The following is a 13,238-nucleotide window of genomic DNA, read 5'->3' on the forward strand; positions in this document are numbered from 1 at the left end:
ATAAAATCAGTGCATAATGTTGTTGTTGTTGTTCGTATATGAATTCCAACCGTTCAAATGAAGAATTGTGTATTCATTCGTGTTTGGTCCTTTTGCAATGAATTTCCAATTTACGAGAATGAAATATAATGCAAATACTATATGGAGAATGACATACAATGCACACTGATAATATAAATAAACTAAATGTTGTAATTAACAATTTTCTAAAATGAAAAAAAAAACAAAAACAAAAAACAATATGTTATGTAAGCATTATCCTAATTTGGGTCAAATTTACATATTTGACATGTCACGTTGATTGTGTACCAATGTTGTACATATGAGACGGGAAGATGGACACACATACCAAGCAAAGACCGTTTATGTATAAGATGTTATACGTTAGGAGATTAGTATCTCTTTTCAGTTGAATGCTGAACGTGGCAAACATTTAAGAAATACTGCAGTGAACACAACGCTGCTGATCTATTTCAATTCGAGATTGCATACATCTTTAAAAACGTGGCTTAGTGCGAGTAATTGGCCATACATACTATGTGAGTCCCCTATAAACTCGTGTTTAAGTGAACTCGTGTTACACTTGCGGTCTCAAGACAGTTATCCCATGTTTTGTAGGTAAGAAGTATTAATAGCGCTTCAAAATTTGTTCTTCTTCTCCTTTAGCGGCGGGAACTGTTTTAGGCGGGAAGTTTTCTCGTGGTCTGTGTTTTACTTACGAAAACAGAGTGAAAAAAGCTATTTTGATGCATCTGTGGTATTTTTGTTGTTTGTGTATTAATTGTGTGCATGTGGTGTTAATACATTTTTGGCTCCATTGTATTGTCGTTCGGTGTCATAACAGGGTTATATATTGAATTTTGCTCTACTTGGTTTGCCCATGTAGTTCTCAGTAATGTTATTATAAATGCTATTCTATTTGTGATCAGGTAATTTATTTGACACCCCTTATACGTTTTTTGTCTCTAGTTCATTGTCATTCGGACTCTAGGACTCTAAGCAGGGTTATTTTTTTTTAAATTTTGTCCCTTCAGTTCTTACTGTAATATTCGTATTTGAACTCTGATAAATTCGTTGATAAACCTGTTAGTCTTGCTTGCCGTATTATCATGATGTCTTTAATTTAGGGCACCAGTATATGACATTAAATGATAAGACATTTATAAGTTAAGGCACACAAACAGTTTAGTTTTTCTGGCTCGCCTCAATCATTCTTTTTTATCGAATTTTATTATAAACCAAATGTTATTTATATCAATCCTCAGCCAAACAGTGATTTTAAAATATATTTGAAAACAATATAAGAAAACAATTTGTTTTGTTGATTGTTGATGATAGATTCTCCATTTAGACATGCATATATATACAAAGCGGATATGGGTACTTTCTGGAAGATATTCAACAATCTAAGAATATGTTTATAGACTGCTAATTCACCATTTGGGACCGTTCGGAACACATCACGTTGATAAAAAAATATCGTCATATTTTTTTTAATTTACTACTTGGGACTGTTTGAAAGACATTCAAAATCTTCAAAAATTAAGAAATTTTCGTAAAATGTTCATTAACTTCTTTGGACCTTTTAGAAGACATTTAACGTCTTAACAATATTCTTCTTAAATAAAAAATGAACTATTTTACATCGTATGAAAGGCAATACATCAAATAGTAATTGAGTCATTGTGGAGCAAAATACTATAATAAAAATTATAAGTGAACTACAACAATATCCTTCACTAACTTTAAATACATGGGAATCTAGAGTATAGTTTGTCTTGGCCTTCCTACACTATCTACATTTTCATTTGAAAGGAATACTGAGGACACCACTGCTCTAAAAGTAAGTTAAAGTTTAAGATCATTTAAAGGTTATTTCAAACAATCCTATTTGATGCTTTTAAATAATTAAAGCGAGCAGCATTTATTTATTAAGAAGTGTTTGTTTTCTGTTGATGTATATTAAAATAATCCAGTCAGTAGTATAATTTTATTTCATCATGGTATTGACTTAAGTAAAATGTTTAGCCGGTATTAATATGGTTGTCTTATCTACTTTAGTTCACACAGAGTACACAAATATTGACCTTCGTTGATCTTCAATTCAGAACTTGAAGATGTTTAAACATTCAACATAAACGTTAGGTCAGGGCGAAAGAGATAACGCATTGCTAAACCTGCTTTAATAAATGACATTGCTCCTTATAAAATAATCACTTTAAAAGTTTGGTTTAAAAAATCAATTCACAACTGATGTTAAAGGCCTAGTTTAAGGAATGTTTGGCATGATAATCCCCTGCTGTGCATCTCCTGCTAATTGCACTGGTGTCACAGTAGAGGTCAATTTCCTGTGTATTCGTTAATTGGCTCAGGGCCATTTAGGGTCTTTTTTCATAACAAACATCCCCAACTGCACAGCAGGATAGTTTGGAGATCTGATAAGACAATTAAGCAAGAAGATTAAGATCAATTAACAAAGGTTGTGTACAAATACACGTCGTTTGTTTTTGTGGCGGGGGGGGGGGTCACTTACAGAAGGCTTAAACTAGGCCTTTAAACAAGAAACTGCCTTAATGTATTTGTGGTCAACCTTTCTGTTTGTTTAATGAGAAGGCAGTATTTTGCATTTTTCCAATTCATTTATTTCAGTGAATAAGCAGTCAGCAGTTATTGGTATAAAAACACGTGAAGCGTTTTATATTATTGTGACATATATAGTTTACACAATATAATGTTGACCACTTAAAAGATAAAGGTTGTTAGTCGCTTCAAACCTTTTTTTGTAAGGGTATACATACACATTTAAAACATTTGTAAAACACTCTTGTAAGCTCGATTTTACATCATTATTTAATTCTTAGTACATTGTGCTATTCAAATGTTTTCAGAATCAGAATTATATCCAGAAAAATGACCTCAAAAATTGGCCTGGCAGTATTTGGTATGGGCAAAATGGGTGAGCGTGTTTGTTTGTATGATTTGTAAAGCAGGTGTCAAATGTGTGTTAATATACGTCAGCTTACACTGATAATCATGTTGTTCCTTTTTGGGCTATAATTTACAGTGGATCCATATTCATATAATACTCGTCTTCAAGATGTTTTAAGTTTGAATGGCAAAAGCGGCAGTACAAAAGCCTGTGTCAATAAACAATGCACATAGAAATAGGATGTTTACAATTCTGAAAGTTTGAGTTAATAATTGCTATTAATAAAAACATTTCCAAAATGCATTTTGTTAAACACAGAGAATTTGTATAATTCAGTGTATTATCAAAGTATGAAGTAACGTCAACAAAGATTTAAGGACGTCGTAGAAAAGTCTTTTAAATATGTTTGAACCCTTTATGACAGATTTATCTATTTTGTAAACGGACTGTTGTCACATATACAACGGCTGTTTTTTACATTTAAACACTTTTTCTGCTTTATTAAGGCTGATTAATTAATTATTGCTCTTTTTCAACTAATGAAAGGTAAGATGGAAAGAGTAACCGTGGAGGTTGAGAGTTTAAACCCTACCAGGGTGTCAGTTGTCCAGTGATATATGTGTCCGCCCATCACGGAAAAGGTTCTCATTCTGACCTCGAACAGGATTAAAGTTGACACAAGTGCTGAGTTATATTCAAATAACGGAATCGAGCGTGATCCTATATTCAAAATATAGCTACAAGACATCATTATGAACTAAAAACATTACAACACTTTTATGCTTAGTTCCGCGTTTTATTTGTTTCATATATAACTATAAACATGTTTCATGAAATGATAATCAACATATCAATGCAAACCCATTTCCGTTGTCAGGATTAGAGCACGTACGGAATATTCTGCGATCGCCACGTGCCTCTCTCAGATGGATCGTTCGTGAGAACGTTGAAGAGGCACGTGCTCTGACGTCATCATACAACCTTGACACGCGCTGCGAGACGCCTGCTAATGCTCAAGTGGCCATCGAGGACCCAAAGTCGGTAGTTCGTGAGATAAATTTGATGAATAATTTGTTAAATGTCCGTTTTAGTCAAAATTAATCGTCAGCACATTACTATTGATTTATATATATATATGTGTGATCAAAAACGAGTCGACATATATTATGCACCTCTATTTAACGAGTCCATTAAATGTGTAAGTAAGCGAGCTTTTGGTGAAATTGGGTATATATGAGTTGGGCGAGTGGAATAAATTTGGCAATTATACATACACGAGTGTCACAGTATTTTTATCCCATGCTTTTGTCACCAATAAGACTTTAGCTTATGATGTGCCGATCACCAAAAACTGACAAAGCATGCCATTTCCCGCGGTACATGCAGTGCAGAAATTAAGTACCCGAAAAGAAATTCGACCATTTTAATTCCGTGTATAAAAAAAAATAATAATGTGTTGATATCTTATACGAATCATAAAATCGACTCTACATCTTTAACGAATTGTTTTATGTAGTATTTAAATGGTGAAATAACACCTGTTGGATCATAAATTTGTAATATGATTATGTCTTCATTGCCCATTTAATGCAGAAAGTGTTAAACGTTTGATTATTGTCTTTTATGAAATCAAGGGGGAAAAATCATGTTTGCCTCTAATTATCTAAAAGGAGAAGGAAGTACTTAAGACAAATAAAATTGTATCATCTTAAAACAAAATGAGAAATAAACGTATGCTTTACTGAAACATTATCAAGTTATCAGTTATTGGAACCAAATATACTGTTAACAAACAAAAGTGATATTGTTTTCTTGTTTAAATTTGTTAGTGAAGTTATCTTAACGTAACGTCTATTTGAAGAAATTTGAAAAGTGTTATGGTTGTTATCAGTGTAGAAGCAGTGCTGATTGTATCCCCATCATCCACCCACGAGGATCTCATTACCAGATCTCTTCATGCAGGTAAAATACAACAATACTCTAGAAGGCTACCAATTGCCTGTTAAAAAAGCATCAATGTCTTGCTTACACAAAGTACATACCATTTAAACGTAGATGGACAAACTCAACGGGCAAGACTTAACTATGACCCAAGCATTAAACTGATCTATTGGTAAGTAAAGATACCAACCAAGCAGCCAAAGCATTACCAATTTCATAGTTTTTATTGAACACAAGCGAACATAATTATGTAAGTGAATGTACAGGGATAAGCAAGTAAGAACGCCTTAACAATTATCATCTTTGCAAACACATAGCCTAATACAAAAACTAAAACTACACAGAAAAGCCCAGAAAGCAAGCCTTGACAATGTTCGTGTTTAAACACACGTAGCTCAATACAAAGTTTGAAACTACAGAGACAAGCCCAGTAAGCAAGCCTTGACAATGTTCATGTTTAAACACACGTAGCTCAATACAAAGTCTGAAACTTCAGAGACAAGCTCAGTAAGCAAGCCTTGAAAATGTTCAGGTTTAAGCACACAAGTTCATGTTTAAACACACGTAGCTCAATACAAAGTCTGAGATTACAGAGACAAGCTCAGTAAGTAAGCCTTGACAATGTTCGTGTTTAAACACACGTAGCTCAATACAATGTCTAAAACTACAGAGACAAGCTCAGTAAGCAAGCCTTGACAATGTTCGTGTTTAAACACAAGTAGCTCAATACAATGTCTAAAACTACAGAGACAAGCTCAGTAAGCAAGCCTTGACAATGTTCGTGTTTAAACACAAGTAGCTCAATACAATGTCTGAAACTACAGAGACAAGCTCAGTAAGCAAGCCTTGACAATGTTCGTGTTTAAACACAAGTAGCTCAATACAATGTCTGAAACTACAGAGACAAGCTCAGTAAGCAAGCCTTGACAATGTTCATGTTTAAACACACGTAGCTTAATACAAAGTCTGAAACTACAGAGACAAGCTCAGTAAGCAAGCCTTGACAATGTTCATGTTTAAACACACGTAGCTTAATACAAAGTCTGAAACTACAGAGACAAGCTCAGTAAGCAAGCCTTGACAATGTTCATGTTTAAACACACGTAGCTTAATACAAAGTCTAAAACTACAGAGACAAGCTCAGTAAGCAAGCCTTGACAATGCTCATGTTTAAACACACGTAGCTTAATACAAAGTCTGAAACTACACCGACAAGCCCAGTAAGCAAGCCTTGACAATGTTCATGTTTAAACACACGTAGCTCAATACAAAGTCTGAAACTACAGAGACAAGCTCAGTAAGCAAGCCTTGAAAATGTTCATGTTTAAACACACGTAGCTTAATACAAAGTCTGAAACCACAACGACAAGCCCAGTAAGCAAGCCTTGACAATGTTCATGTTTAAACACACGTAGCTTAATACAAAGTCTGAAACTACAGAGACAAGCTCAGTAAGCAAACCTTGACAATGTTCATGTTTAAACACACGTAGCTGAATACAAAGTCTAAAACTACAGAGAAAAGCTCAGTAAGCAAGCCTTGACAATGTTCATGTTTAAACACACGTAGCTCAATACAAAGTCTGAAACTACAGAGACAAGCCCAGTAAGCAAGCCTTGACAATGTTCATGTTTAAACACACGTAGCTCAATACAAAGTCTAAAACTACAGAGACAAGCCCAGTAAGCAAGCCTTGACAATGTTCATGTTTAAACACACGTAGCTCAATACAAAGTCTAAAACTACAGAGACAAGCTCAGTAAGCAAGCCTTGACAATGTTCATGTTTAAACACACGTAGCTCAATACAAAGTCTAAAACTACAGAGACAAGCCCAGTAAGCAAGCCTTGACAATGCTCATGTTTAAACACACGTAGCTGAATACAAAGTCTAAAACTACAGAGACAAGCTCAGTAAGCAAGCCTTGACAATGTTCATGTTTAAACACACGTAGCTCAATACAAAGTCTGAAACTACAGGGACAAGCTCAGTAAGCAAGCCTTGACAATGTTCATGTTTAAACACACGTAGCTTAATACAAAGTCTGAAACTACACCGACAAGCCCAGTAAGCAAGCCTTGACAATGTTCATGTTTAAACACACGTAGCTCAATACAAAGTCTGAAACTACAGAGACAAGCCCAGTAAGCAAGCCTTGACAATGTTCATGTTTAAACACACGTAGCTCAATACAAAGTCTAAAACTACAGAGACAAGCTCAGTAAGCAAGCCTTGACAATGTTCATGTTTAAACACACGTAGCTCAATACAAAGTCTAAAACTACAGAGACAAGCCCAGTAAGCAAGCCTTGACAATGCTCATGTTTAAACACACGTAGCTGAATACAAAGTCTAAAACTACAGAGACAAGCTCAGTAAGCAAGCCTTGACAATGTTCATGTTTAAACACACGTAGCTCAATACAAAGTCTGAAACTACAGGGACAAGCTCAGTAAGCAAGCCTTGACAATGTTCATGTTTAAACACACGTAGCTTAATACAAAGTCTGAAACTACACCGACAAGCCCAGTAAGCAAGCCTTGACAATGTTCATGTTTAAACACACGTAGCTCAATACAAAGTCTGAAACTACAGAGACAAGCTCAGTAAGCAAGCCTTGAAAATGTTCATGTTTAAACACACGTAGCTTAATACAAAGTCTGAAACTACAACGACAAGCCCAGTAAGCAAGCCTTGACAATGTTCATGTTTAAACACACGTAGCTTAATACAAAGTCTGAAACTACAGAGACAAGCTCAGTAAGCAAACCTTGACAATGTTCATGTTTAAACACACGTAGCTGAATACAAAGTCTAAAACTACAGAGACAAGCTCAGTAAGCAAGCCTTGACAATGTTCATGTTTAAACACACGTAGCTCAATACAAAGTCTAAAACTACAGAGACAAGCCCAGTAAGCAAGCCTTGACAATGTTCATGTTTAAACACACGTAGCTCAATACAAAGTCTAAAACTACAGAGACAAGCCCAGTAAGCAAGCCTTGACAATGTTCATGTTTAAAACACACGTAGCTCAATACAAAGTCTAAAACTACAGAGACAAGCCCAGTAAGCAAGCCTTGACAATGTTCATGTTTAAACACACGTAGCTCAATACAAAGTCTAAAACTACAGAGACAAGCCCAGTAAGCAAGCCTTGACAATGTTCATGTTTAAACACACGTAGCTCAATACAAAGTCTAAAACTACAGAGACAAGCTCAGTAAGCAAGCCTTGACAATGTTCATGTTTAAACACACGTAGCTCAATACAAAGTTTAAAACTACAGAGACAAGCTCAGTAAGCAAGCCTTGACAATGTTCATGTTTAAACACACTTAGCTTAATACAAAGTCTGAAACTACAGAGACAAGCCCAGTAAGCAAGTCTTGACAATGTTCATGTTTAAACACACGTAGCTCAATACAAAGTCTGAAACTACAGGGACAAGCTCAGTAAGCAAGCCTTGACAATGTTCATGTTTAAACACACGTAGCTCAAAACAAAGTCTGAAACTACAGAGACAAGCCCAGTAAGCAAGCCTTGACAATGTTCATGTTTAAACACACAACACTCAATCCGAACACCGAAACTACAAGAAAAGGTCCAGTAGCATTAAATGTTATCATATGTCCTGTATATAAACACAAAAGTCAAACACCTAAACAACATATAGCGCTGCAAGACAACATGTATTTCCGAATAATCATAATATAATCATTATTAAATGAACCGACTTGACACTGTCCATAAAAACTAAGACAGAAATCGCCTAATCGGATAATGATTAATAGTCCCAAAATGCAACGAAAATCTAATATGACTAACAATCTTATCGGCAAATCGGCATTGCCAGAGTGCTAGTAAACTTACACACCACCCTGAACATTATTTCTAGTATAATAAAACTGTAACCACATAGAATTGCTTCGCGTTCAACAATGAGTCAACTGTATGACCGAACGACATTATTTATACTGGAGCCGTTGCGCTTCTAGCGTATGTAATGCCATGACATTATGCCTCCAAACACTGAATTCGTTAAGCATTCGGCTACTTGGCAGGTCTCTCAAAAGTTGGATGGTGTTTTCTTTGATTAAATCTACAAAATAAATCAAATAGCGGAACGATAACAAGAATTGAAGCAATAACTAACGTGTGAATAAATAACAACGCCTTTCGCTCATAAGCTAGTAAGTTATTGAACGTTGTCCATGATAGTATGGCTCAAAATGATTACTTCATCCACAACCTTCGACAAAAATAAACAAACGACTCGTACTCGAGTACAATTTCAATAATTCGGATGGTGGATGTTTTAACATTAACATAAACACAAAACTCTTTTATGGATAGCCATCAGAACACATTATGTTTGCTAGTATATTTTAGGGAAGGCCGTGTTTTGCGAGAAGCCGCTGACCACGAGTATACAGTCCACCCGGGCATGTTATGACTTAGCTGAACAAAAAAATAAACCAATCTTTTGTGCCTTCCATAGGTGAGTAAACCGTCTACCCAGTAAATTACTATCTTGCTAAACAGAGAAACAAACCAAGTCTGTGTGCCTTCCATGAGTGCGTATTGTGTCCAACTGGGCATGTTACGGTCTTAGTGAGCAGAAAATAAAAACACCTTATGTTGTGGTTTCTATAGGTGAGTATACAACCACACTACAATTCGAATACAATTATCAATATTTATTGGTGTTTACCGAGGACTTAGGAACACATTGTACCTTTTGAATAACAATTTTTTTTTTCGCTTTAGGCGATTCGACCCCAGTCATTTCTCGATCTATCAACAAATTCTCACAGGAAGTACAGGACCGGTGCGCATTGTAAAATCTACCAGTCGTGATTTTAGCCACCCACCTATAGAATACGTCAAAACGTCAGGTGAGCTATGCACCAGCCATGTAGCCACGTCCCAAGGTCCTGGGGTATACCGGGGATAGCGGGGGGAAATAGGCCTCCTCACCTAGGATGTCCCCGGGTGCGGGAGCATTATGCGGGGATCTTACAAGCGTTTTGTTCACGAAGGGCAAATATTTTACTTGGGATCGGCTGGACCGAGAGTCAAAGTCCTCATGAATGCTTAATGGCTAATATAAAGACATTTGCACTAAACACTTAAACACCTAAACAGTGCGGGCTGGATCTGTCGAATCGTTAAGAATACTTTATATAAGCACAAACTCAGCTTACAATACAAACTTCATATGTGCATATGCAATCAGTAATCTCATTAATATGTATAGCTGTTTTTGTCCTCAATATTAGTATATTATAACAGGAGTTTCCTCTGGGAAAAAACACATCAGACACCACTATCTAGGTGACAGTTGACAGATGTTCTTCAAAAAACATTGTTAAAATGACCAATACCGTGTACGTTGTAAATGATGTACAAGTATGTTAAGCGATTGCAGATCAAGAACATTTTGAGGGTTTTGCGAAAGACATGCGTTTTTCCTTATATTCATATGTACGCACGTTTCTCCACACGATTGAATTTTTAGGCGGAATTTTCCGGGACTCGACCATCCATGACCTTGACATGGCAGGCTGGATCATAGGAAGCCGACCGACAAGCGTCTTTGCACAAGGCCACGCCCACAAAGATGAGCTAAAGGGGGCAAGCGACAATGATCAAGTGGTTGTTGTAGTAACGTATGAAAACGGCGCCATTTCTGTGATAGACAACGGGAGATGGTGTCCCTTTGGCTATGATCAACGGCTGGAGGTATAAAAACATATAATTCACTCTTTCAGTATTGTATAAGTAAACATGTGGAGGTGTCTTTATTTCAAATATGGGAAAGGGCTTTAGAGTGCAATTGTTTGAATGGGAATAGCATATTACAGTGTAATACTTATGTAAACAATTAGACGCAACGACAGCTTACATAAAAATAAGAAACATTGATTGGTCAAAAGTGCATTCAATTATTGATATTAACCAATCAAATGAATTAAAACGTACAGACTAAACTTAACCATGGTGACAACTTTTCAAGATAATATATATACTTATATTAATTAATCATGGTATGCTTTGAAAACGATGCTACAAGATAAAATTATGTTGTGACGGTACAACATAGTAACTAGTAACGATAAAAGTTGTTCATTTGCTATCGCTTAAAGTGATCAATTAACAACAATACTTATTTATGTGTCGTGAAACATGGGGAATCATCTGTTGTGTTATCATATCTTTAACTTTTATCGTATTTAAAATCTGACTCTTTGTTAAATTGAAACGCGTTTTACAATTCAAAATATATTAATATGTATCTAACAATATCTGTTTACATTTGGGTATTTCACTTTTACGGAATGTGACGATGTCAAATCATAAGGTTTTTTTTCGTGTTGATTTTCAATGGTTTTTCGATCTTTGAAATTTTGGTATTTCATACCGACATGCACGTGCCTGATACGAGTAAAGTGTGACGCGATTTTCTGATTTCTTCGAGCTCAACATCCTTTAAATGTACATCTTACCTGCAAAACAGTAGTCCCATAACATGTGAACCGTATGGGTTGTTGCGGGGGGCCTTTTCCTTTTAGTCCCGATACATTATTTCTCCATCTGTTCTTTAGGTACTTTGTGAAAAGATGCAGCTCTCCGTTGAAAACAGGGGAGCTAACCACGTGGTTAGCGGTACGAACCGAGGTATGTTACAATCGGCTCCTGAGGCCAACTTCATGCGCAGGTACCCGGAGGCGTACGCCAACGAGCTGGAACACTTCCTTGACGTACTTGAAGGTAAAGAGAGTCCATCGACGGATAAATTTCAGCAGTTAATGTGAACCTTGTCTTCTAAGTAAAGTATTCAAATATGTATCATCCATACATTTTAAATTGTATTAGACAGGATCAAATCCAATATTTAACGTAAGAGGGGAAGAAAAATGTGGCTAAGTTTTTTTGTTTTTGTTTTATTTTGGCGTGGGGGGATCTTCTCCCAGGAGAGTGTGGCAGTTTTAGTTTAAAATGAAGCAATCTGATGTATTCATATTTATTATATAGACATTAAACTTCATTTGGTCAATTAACGCCTCCCCTTAATACGCTAGGGTTGTATGCAAGAAACTACATTTGAAAATTACACAGTATAAACCACAAGTTTGTAACGTTTTAACATAGCTTATAACAATTAAAAAGGTATTATTTCGATTCCCTTCAGGAAAAAAGGTGAAATACGAACAAAAAGCAGGGCTTAAATTGTGTAACTCAACATAAAAGTATGAAATAGTAGAGTGTAACCTAAGTAAGTGTTATGGAACCAGTAATTAATACTTTCCTTCATTCTCGTGTATCACATGACAACATACTTTTATCACACAGTTCCTTCCCCTGTTTCAGAAAAGGATGAGTTGCGAGTCACGAGGAGAGATACTTTACAGGCCATGCGTCTGGCTGACCTGTGTTATGAGTCACTTAGGACGAAAACAGCCGTACCGTACACGGATTAATATCTATGAATTAGGATTTCATGTATAGTACATTCTAATTAAACATACAATTTACGAATATTAGAATATTAGAAATACTTGCTACATTTTTAACCATGATAATGCAGATAGGCAATGAAAAATTGTTTAAGGTCCGTCAGCAGCCACTCATCCGATACACACTCCCTGACAATGTGCCGGCCAATGTGGTTATATTTGTATGACAGTTAGATGACCTGATGTAATCGAAATTATTAAGAAGGGCTCGTTTGCTACGCCCTCACCGCCTATTCTTAATTATTTAAATATGACTTCAGGAAATCTAACTATTACATTACTGCATTATATCAAGAAAATTTGAATACACAATAGATACTACAGGGCAAGACCAATACCCGAACAAAACACATCACCATAGCGGGATGAACATCCGTAGGTCTTTCGGACCATCTTATTTATGTATATATACATATCGTTTTAAACCGCATCGGTATCCCGACAACATGCTCAGTATCAAGTTAAAGTTTCTAAACAGAAAGTATAATGGTGGTTTTATATGGTCGTAGAAGTGTTGTTGTGGTGAAATGGTTGCATGTGTAAACCAACGGATCGTTTTCCTGCCTATGTGTGTTAGGAATACTTTTTCTCTTTAATATCTTTTTTTTATAGATCTTTGCTTTTGTACATGTTCGTCAATCGCCACCGTCTTTATCTTGTTGTGAGTTCATGTTATATAAAACAATAATTTATACAACATCACCAACTTCTTTATCTTATTGTGACCTAAGGAAGTTATATATCCGTCAATGCCTTTTTGAATATTGATGTGTTCGCACTGTCCCAGAATGACCATGAACAGGTTGATGAACTTTGAATGACTATCGGCATTCACTCACCAAAATCCAG

The 13,238-nt window shown here is 35.9% G+C and overlaps 1 protein-coding gene across 1 annotated transcript; it reads left to right on the forward strand.

Annotated features, from left to right (window-relative positions):
- Positions 1-1,806: 1,806 nt before the first annotated feature.
- On the forward strand, positions 1,807-12,353 carry LOC128221285 (inositol 2-dehydrogenase-like). Its single transcript, XM_052929840.1, has 9 exons — positions 1,807-1,843; positions 2,889-2,956; positions 3,807-3,966; positions 4,821-4,891; positions 9,262-9,370; positions 9,640-9,767; positions 10,391-10,614; positions 11,478-11,643; positions 12,244-12,353. Exons 2-9 carry the CDS (start codon positions 2,911-2,913, stop codon positions 12,351-12,353), a joined length of 1,014 nt encoding a protein of 337 aa, XP_052785800.1. The 5' UTR covers positions 1,807-1,843; positions 2,889-2,910.
- The last annotated feature ends 885 nt before the right edge of the window (positions 12,354-13,238 follow it).

The sequence above is a fragment of the Mya arenaria genome, chromosome 16 (genome assembly GCF_026914265.1).
Source record: "Mya arenaria isolate MELC-2E11 chromosome 16, ASM2691426v1".
Classification (NCBI taxonomy): Eukaryota; Metazoa; Mollusca; class Bivalvia; order Myida; family Myidae; genus Mya; species Mya arenaria.

Coding starts and splice junctions, on each gene's coding strand:
- LOC128221285 (XM_052929840.1), top strand. CDS start 2,911: ATGACCTCAAAAATTGGCCTGGCAGTATTTGGTATGGGCAAAATGG. Junction 3,967..4,820: donor GTGGCCATCGAGGACCCAAA/GTCGGTAGTTCG, acceptor GGTTGTTATCAG/TGTAGAAGCAGTGCTGATTG. Junction 9,768..10,390: donor AGAATACGTCAAAACGTCAG/GTGAGCTATGCA, acceptor TTGAATTTTTAG/GCGGAATTTTCCGGGACTCG.